The following is a 9,335-nucleotide window of genomic DNA, read 5'->3' as shown; positions in this document are numbered from 1 at the left end:
AGCATGTGCAGGTGTTGATCAGTTATATGGGTAAGCAGAGGGATTAGCTGGCATATATTCATGTTTACAGTGAGATGGATGAAGTGATATTTGAGCGGGTTAGAAAGTTTTCTTGATAGTTTTGCAAAGTGAAAATATGTGCTTTGTTTCAACCCAAGAAGCATTCCAGCTTTTTAGTGCTGTATTTTCTGTCTGTCCAAGCCATAATAGGTTACCCTCCCTTTGATATCTGCCATATTTTCTGCCATAAAACACTTTGAATACTACCTTAAGACTTTGTCTAACATTAATTTACACTGACAACTGAGCACACGAAAGAAAAGCTCTAGAGATAACGACAAGTCACACCATGCACAGCAGAAGGATGCTTCACAATTTCGGGGCTGATTGTTTGGGGTTTTTTTGTGGGGTTTTTTTTTTGACATGGGTAAAGTAGGGTAGATAAATCCTGCAAAATGAGGTCTGCTTCTTTTGAAACATCCAAATCTCTCAATTCACCAACTGAAGTCACGTAGAAGTGAAGACAACCTTTTGGAAACAGGATTTCCCGTTTCTAGAAGGTTACTGTGAATGAAAACTTGTCCTCACTGAAGTTGCCAACAAAATTCTCAGTGTGCTGAGGCAACCATCAGCCAGTTTAAAATGTTGATGGTGGGTGTGCAGGAGTTAATCTAATCATGCAAGGATGTTTTCTACATAATAGTAAGAAAATACATTTCAAAGCAATATATATAACCTTAATTTGCAAGACTTAAACTATGGCTACCTATAACATTTATCATTTCTATTTTAAACATTTCATGTAGTGTGGACCTTCTCAGTTTACCACAGCAGTTCTGTTTTACCAATCTACACAGTTTTTCACAGCTAAGCATTGCTAACACTGAACTCAGCCTGCCACACATAAAGGTGAGCAGAAAGTGCAGTTTCTTAAATGAAATTATTACAGGTCTAAGTTCTTACCAAATCAATACTACGCAATCATAATAATGTCATAGACCTTATCAGACATTATTCTGCCATCCTCATGCAAAGTGGCCCAGCTGGAGTATGCATCTGGCTAATGAAACAATACGAACTTTTTCAAAACCAGTACATTTATTTCTTTTTTATGGTCAGGCCCCCCTCTGATTTCAGAGCGAGTAAGTTGGTTCAAGAAAAAAAAATTCTCCAGTACATGCACACACAAAGAATCAACATCACTGTTTCCAAAAACACTGAAAATTTGGACATAATCCAGAATAATGACCAGTATCTTTACAGATTTTGTACTATACACACTTTATACAGTACAGATTTTGTACTATTGCAAATGAGGTGAAATTCTGCCCAGTTGAGTTAATAGCAAACTCCCATGTTGTAATTCCACCCTGGCAAATCTCTGTAGCATGTAGTTAGCAGTGCCATGAGATGCACTAAGATAAGAGGTTTGCCCAGGTGTATTTTTTATGTATTTATTTATTTTTAAACACTGTGGGTCTTTTTACTTTTGTGCCATAAGATTTAAATCTGTATAAAGTCTCCTCCCGAAACAAGTAAGTAGGAAACTTGATGACTTTGTTCTAACAATGCCCTGCAAAAAGAAAAGAGCTTCTAGATGGAGAGTCTTTCTCATCGGGTTAACTTAGTTCACTGGTGTCAAACTCAATCCACTTTTAATCACTTGCCTCTGAAAAAATGCTAAAGTAGGAAGAACAGTTCAAGAAGTCTTTATAATAAATTCCCTGTTATTGTTCATTTCTGCATTAAGTGGAGTTTAAATGACTTTCATATTCTGCTTGCAAATTGGAAATTGAGGCCTCCAGGTGAATGGCAACTGTTTAGTCTTCATACAAACTCTTCTGCAGCCACAGATCTAAGACTGGATGGATACTCTCAATGGGTGCCAATTATTCCTCAGCTTTTACCCAACGATATTGGCTTTGTGGTATAAAAAAGTGGGTTGCTCTTAGAGGTAGCGGCAAACTAATAGTCTTCTTTTTTATCTCGCATCTTCAGGTCAATGTGCTCACATTTTTTGATGACTTGTGGTGATCTATCTACTTTACATAATTAATGTGGAAGAATGAAGTGACTTGCACACAAGCAACACAAACCTTTATTATGTTTCTGTAGAGGAAAAAGAATTGCATAGCACTCCAAATAAAATTTTGCTTTTTCAAAGTCTCCTACTTTTTATGCTAAGACATAAAAATAGCATGTTGAAAAGAAGTGCAAAGATCTTAGTAAAAACCACAAGTATTGCAGATGGTTTCCCCTAAAAAGATGTGAAATTAGGGTCCCTTCACCCCTCTACAAATGTCATATAGTAACTTGTGGTGCAGCAGTTAGGGTGGGGTTTTTTTCTACTATTCCTATCTGCTTCTACCCTGAGCGTGCTAGATTATTATCACACACCGTGATACTCTGATTTGTACAAGACAGTTCTTAATTACTTGCAAATAGTTTTAGGCACACATACCCCTGAACCCTGCCGCTTGCTTCCGATACTCCCGCAGGACCAGTGCGGGCTGCTGAGCCCTGGAGCCGCAGTGAGGGGCAAGGAGGGAGCTGTGGCGGTGGGGAGCAGGCACAACCTGCCCTCCCGAGGGACGCTGCTCCCTGTAAGACCTTCCTCCCCATTCAACTCCCCGGGTGACATCCCGAGGACACGGGTCGGAAACCCACGCCGAAGCAGAACCCCTGGGACCCTGGGCCAGCGTCTCCCCCATCCGGCCGTCAGAGAGGGGAGCCGAGGGCAGACGGGCCCGGCATCCCGGCACGCTTATTTTCTTCCGCCCGCGTGTGCGGATGCCAACTCTGGCGTCCATAAAACTGGGTTACATCAAACGGACCAACCGCCGTCATCTCCCTGTTATTACCCCCGACACAAGCCCTGACAAAAGGCCGCTGCCAAGGCCTCCGCTGACAGGCCGAACAATAGCGGCGACAAAGGCCTTTTCTGCCAGCGCAGATGACATAAATCTGATGCTATAACGCCGGCGCGACTTCAGCTTGCTCCTTATTTATTTATTTAATAAGCCACTGTCATCCATCTCGGGAAGGTGGCTTCCAAACTCCAAATTAATCAAGCCACTGAATGCGAATTTCCATATTGCTCTGCCAAAGGTCTTCTCCACATCAATTGCTGGGAGAAGGCCCCCGTTGTGCTTTGGTGTATTGTGCACGGCCCTACTGCTGCTGCTAAAAGCCACTCTGTTTTTAATAAACATGCATTGTTCTTTTTGTAGTAAATCCAGGAAATAATACCCAACTGGGAGTTTGGGTGCAGGCTTTTTTGTAGTGCAAGTGGAGCGATAGATGCATTTTCATGTCTGTTAGCACTGTGATGGCTCCATTTGTTAGCGCTCAGAAGGTATTTCAGTTTTCAAAAATATAAATTAAGCAAATGCTGAGGTAATGCTTTCTTGTTTATCTTGGAAAACCCCAAGCTGAGGCCACCAATCCAGCATTTCTGTGTCACTCGTGTCGCTTCACCGAATGAAAGGTTCAGCTCCAGGTGCCCCGTGCTCGGCCATCTTCCCAAGTGCCAGAGCACAATTTTCTGGAGCGCTCTGCGCGAATCACCTCGGCGCCCCTGAATTCAATGATATAAAAAAGTCACTGACTTATCAGAGCCAGGATTTCAGTTGTCTGCCTTTTAAAATTCTTTAGTCAACTAAGTATCAGGTCTTGAGCCTATGCAAGTTATCTTTCCTTTAGGCAGTCTGTGGAGAAAGAGGCAGCTCCCCACGGGACGGTTCATCACTGCTGTCTCAGGGATGGGCTGAACTACCTTCCTTGGGAAAATCATCATTTCTCTCTCTTTAATACATACCTACCACCCTGTGTTGTATGAGCTGTATCACCTTTCCCGCTGGCAGAGAGGACAAGCAGAAGGGTGGCAGCCCCAAGAGGGCAGGAGCAAAATAAGAAGTGTGGCTCCTGGCTGAGGTGGACTTGCTGCACATATGATTGTACCACAGCCCCACGGACAAGTTTGTTTCACAGTCCAGCCACTAGAAAAGTGCTCCTCAGTGGTGCAACAGGGAAGGAAAACAAGAGTTGTGTCAACATCACCACAAAAGCAGAAGTGAGATGACAGGACTCCTTCATCTATGAGCATATATTCAATGCCTTCCAGGTCTTACGGATGTGGGAGTGGAGCTTATCTCCCACACAACAGGTTATTTCAATTCCTAAAGATGGGAGGATGTCTCCTTTCAAAAATTTTGTATTGAAAAATGTTTATAGGGAGTTTTTACTAGAAACTGAAGTTGAAACCCCACCTTTTTTTTTTTCATAATGAATGATCTTTTGGAAATGAAGCATGCCAAAAGCTTTAAATAGTGCAATTAAAAATTCCTTCTCCACTCAGCTAGTCAGCTTCCTCACTTGCACAAAATTTTCGTACTGTTTTCCAGAATAAAAATATCTCTGAATAGTTGCATTGCAAGACAAGGAAACAGAATACAGATGGTATTCATAATATGAATAGAGTTTGAAGGACAATAACAGGCACAATAAAATCTATCAGTGAACCAAGAGATGAGATAATTAAAGATACGTTCACTGTATTTTAAACATTCTTATCTCATGAAACAGAAAGCTAATTTGTCAACCAGATACTCTTACTTGACTAAACTTTTCACTCTAGAAATGCTACGGCTCCATTCAGAACAGGCTGGAGTGGCAAACACAGAAAGAGCACTAATAGGTGGCATGTTTCATACTTCACTAACGACTTCTCTCTAAACCCCCTCCCCCCCCATCCCCAGTAAAAAATACTAAGTTAAGCTTCACAGCATATCTCCAATGAAAAGCAGTGTTTTTCTAATGAGGGTTAATGCTTCTCTTTTGAAGGACAGGCCCTGAAGAAGCTACCCAGCAGCTGCTGCCCAGAGCGAGAGCTGGGGTTCTTGTGCCAGGCTCAGGCTCAGGAGGCTCAAACACACGACGACCCACAGGAGGGACTTTTACAGCCAAGCAATAGCACACCCAGGGTTATCCCTGCGAATGAGCTGCTTGGTTACCAAGAACGGAAAATAGATGGGGGCAGAAACTACAAAGAAGCCTGAATTTGCAAGAGTCAGCAGGACTGGGAGAGGAAAACGCCTGGGTCCCAAACCTGTGCTTTCAGGACCGGTTTTGCTTTTTATCTTATGACTCTTCTGCGGGAAGAAGCAGCTCTTCTGTGAAAGCAGTGGGAATGGGAACAGCCCAACAACCTGTGAGACTAGGCAATAAAAAGCCATGGAGCAAGCCTGAACAGTGGGCCCAGGCGGAGCTTGCCCTCTTTCAGGCAACTCCATGGAGGAGAAAACATCTGAGGTGGTAGATCAGATTGCAGGACTTGGAAGAAAGTCATGAGTGAAATCTCCAAAATAATGAGAGCATCTCCAGCTTGAAATTACAGATGCATTCACTTGTACTTTTTAACATCATCTGATGACCTCAAGACAGACAAATCAGTGTTAACAATGAGCAAAGGTAAAAAGACCTCCAAACTGAAAAACACCTCCACAAAATCCTACATCAGAAAAATTATTTTATTTCCCCACTTCAGTGCCTAAGTATCTTTCTGAGTAACTATTTAACATTCAATTTTTAAACCATATTGAAGACAATGATAAAAATATGTGCCTGAAAATATATTATAAATAGCTCTGTTCTTAAAATAGTAATGTACCAAAATTAAAAAAAAAATTGTTAATTAATACTGCTCACTGTGCTACAGCCTAACTGATGAAGGGAAATGCATTCAGACTCCTAAAATGCCTGTCTCCAAGACCATCAGGGTTAGTTTCTGAGTGGCACGTTTTTAAAACATTTAATCAGTGATCTGAATATGTGTCAACACTTTCTGGTAGTGTGCTATAAAATGTGAACCTTGTCAACAGAAACATAAAAAGGCGACACGCTTGGGACACAGAGCTTTTATGCTGACACACTGTAATAATATCATTTTAAAATTTATCATCTGTTTAGCCACAAGCAACAATTAATCTTTTTGACTAATTGTACAATGTTTCAAATAACACCTCCAAAAGAAAAAAAAAATCCATTTTTACTTTCATTGCCTTTCCAATCACGTGCTTTCAAATACTTACGAAGCAACACACAATAAATTTTGCAATGAGGATAAAAATGTTAGCGAATAATATGTTTCCCCCTCCTCAGTTAATAAAATTACTTAACACCGAGCCTGCGAGCAAAAAGAAAACCCCAGGAGTAACTCAAGCATCAGCGGGTTCAGTTCTGTCGCAGTTCTGTCGCATTAAGTGACATTTTATTCCCAAATCACTTAACCTTTGACTTTTATAACTAAACATACAGACCTTGAATTGTTACTGTGGAGGGGACCAGCGAGCGACACTGCTGCCAGGCACTGAAACTGAGCACCCCACGGTAGCGGATGGCTACGGGATGGAAATAATTGGGCCCGCAAGAACCCAAGTTTCTGTACAAAACCTGTGGCCTGGAAAAGGTGGCAGAAAGGGAAATGGGAGGAGGGGAGATGGGGCCTCATTTCTGCTAACAACCCCTCTGCTATACAGCACCCCCAGGGGCCCCAGGTAGGCGTTTTCACAGCGTTCTCACCAGTGGTGAATGTGCCAGGCAAACAAGGGGTTAATAATCAGGCAGAGGTGGGAAAAAGCACTTTATAATTAAGGGCTAAATCCCGCTGAACCCAGCTGGAGCTGCACAGGGGGAGCTGGCAGTTGCACCCCTCCGTCCACCTTGTGCGCGGCTGTGCCGGGGACAGAGAGGGAAACCCAAAGGTTCTTGAGAACAATAGCGATGGTGACAAATGTTGCATGCAGCGACTGACTGTGGCCCCGTCAAAACTTTCTGGGTGAAAAGGGACAGCAATTTTGTAATGCAGATGTAAAAGAACTTTTTGGGGAACAGCTTTAAAAGTAACGAGGTGAAACTGAGAGCGGCAAACGCTAACTGCACCTCAGCACAGAGGGAGGGAGAGAGGGAGTCCTGCAAGGAACTGCAGCACAGTTTTCTGCAGGAATTTCTAGAAGTTTCATTACTTAGCACTTTTACTATTGACAAGGCACCCACAGGTAAGCCCTGGAGAACAGCCCTGTGTCAGATTTTTGCACTCATAACGTCCATGTTTTTTTTTTCCAAAAAATGCAGGACCATGTAGTCGCATGAAATTATGTCAAACCGTATAGGTAACTTCAGGGGTTTTTGTGCAATAGAAGCATCATAGACCACCATTCATGTGTGCCCACGTTGGCACACTTGCAGTAATAACTAGCAAAGGCAAAGGCATCTCTTGCTTCATCCCTGAGAACCTGACTGCCTCCTCCTGGGTGCAGAGGAGTGGGGAGAAACCAGCCATCTCACTGCACATGTCCCCATGGTGGGGCAAATCCAGTCATATCTCAGAACTGTATTTTTCTTTATTAGATTACCAGATGGCATACTCCTTTAAGTTTCATGTATAGCAACTAAGAAAGTTTCTGATGAAAATACGCAATTGCAAAAATCACTTTCTTCTTCTTTGCCCACTGGCCAAGGACTTTGTCCTCTGCAGCTCTTGTCCACATAAGAAACTTTGCTGGTGTGAGGTCATGAGAAGACAAGGGGAGGAACCTGACTGCCAAATTCAACAAGGTAGTGAGCCAGTCATGGTGGGATTTAGCTTCCAAGCATGGTCCTTATAAACTTACTGTTAATGATTTTGATTAAAAGGGTGGAAGAAATGAAAATCGTCTGTGCTAAATATGGACCAGTTCCCACCTTACTTTAACTTTAAAGGACAGTTTTATTTGCTTCTCCTGAGTGTGATTGTAGGTATCCATCAACCATAGAACAATGGACTCCAAATAGCCTATGAAAATGATCCTAAACAAACGTTAAGAAAATTACATATTAATTACTTATGAGTTATGTCTCTTTAGAGGATGGATCATCTTCCCAAATAGTAAATATTTGGTCTAACACAAGGGGGTTTGTTCTGTGATTAGAGATTCTTTACAATACGGCAAAAAGCATGTTAAAGTTATATGTTGAATGAATCCCTAGGGTGGAAGTCTAAGAACTGGTAAAACAATCCTCAGTTGTACCCATTATTAGAAAAGGTAACGGTAGTCCACCAAAGATACTAACTCTTAAAATCTGTTTAATGAGCGGGAGCTTTTCACGGCATGGAAGAGGGACACAGGCTTCTTGCAAAGGACTTTTCACTTTACACCATGTTCTTAATTAATTGCAACAGCATTCACAGGACCTGCATTTTAAAAGGCAGACATACAGGTGAGGGCATCAGAAAATGGAACAAAAAACATGGCAAATATAAATGGATGGATAGATGCATGCATGGATGCATGGATGAATGGATAATGACATTTTGCCCCCTCATTTCATGGCTGAAGCATCAAAATACTACTGCCATCTGTTGTGCTTGCAGATACCCTCAACTCTCACTACTAGAAAAGATAGCATACAGCTGCAGCTGCGAAGACTATGCAGGGGAAGTTGACCATTTGTAACAAATAACTTCAAGAGCATTGGCCCTGGACCATAGGAAGTCATTTGTTCCTCATGCCAGACGACATTTTCCAGTTTACTTTACAAATTGCAGAAGCATGGTAAGACTTCTGCAGAGCAGTGACTAACGTTAAAACAAATATAATTCCACTATGACAAGGAAGGTGTTCACAAACTGCAGGAAGCAGTTTAAAATAAATTGATGTAGGTTTTGAATTGTCCACAAGTTGGGTTTAGCTTCCTTCCATTTACCTTTTACTGCATTAACATTTCTTTTGTGATGGCTGCTGCTGGGAACCTATTGTAAGTTTGGGCAATTAGGATTTTTGTTCCATCTGTCCCTCCCCTCAGTCAATACTGTAGCATCAAAAGAGGCCAATTCAGTGTAGGCTGGCTCCGGCTCTAAAGCCAGCTAAAAGAGATGTTAGAATTAGCTATAATCATAAAAATGCTGTTTCAGGCTTGTTGAGTTCTTAAAATAATCTGACTTAAACCTCCTACACAATGCTCACAAGTCAGAGCATGGTAATATACTTCAATGTAGGTTGTCTCTCTCTCTCTAAATCCAAACTAAAATAGATGTTAGAAATCATTACTGCACTATGTCAAATACAGACTAGGACTGTAATCAGAGGGCTGCGGCTTCAGGTTTCAACGGTTCTTAAAATAATCAGCCTTAAACCTTCTGCAGGAATCAAAGCCTGGTCATTTATATTTTTGTAAGGCTGAGGATTCCACCGCCTCAGGCTTCGCCGTGATAAAAAAGCAGTTGGGTTTGGTTTTTTTTTTTTTTTTTCTCCACTGGAAGACCTTGTGCATGGCAGATATTGGCAGATAGAAAGACA

General features: G+C 41.9%; 1 protein-coding gene across 1 annotated transcript in view; it reads right to left on the bottom strand.

Moving 5' to 3' along the window:
• The window catches only part of CLYBL (citrate lyase beta like), a 122,237-nt gene extending 119,526 nt beyond the window's left edge, over nucleotides 1-2,711 (bottom strand). Inside the window, exon 1 of the mRNA XM_009892011.1 lies at nucleotides 2,470-2,711. Coding sequence (XP_009890313.1) covers nucleotides 2,470-2,711 — 242 coding nt within the window. The remainder of the gene's footprint in view (nucleotides 1-2,469) is intronic.
• Between the last annotated feature and the right edge of the window lie 6,624 nt (nucleotides 2,712-9,335).

The sequence above is a fragment of the Charadrius vociferus genome, unplaced genomic scaffold, assembly GCF_000708025.1.
Source record: "Charadrius vociferus isolate BGI_N301 unplaced genomic scaffold, ASM70802v2 scaffold110, whole genome shotgun sequence".
NCBI classification, from domain to species: Eukaryota; Metazoa; Chordata; class Aves; order Charadriiformes; family Charadriidae; genus Charadrius; species Charadrius vociferus.
The sequence above is the reverse complement of the archived record's forward strand: the minus strand, read 5'-3'. Positions and strand labels throughout refer to the sequence as shown.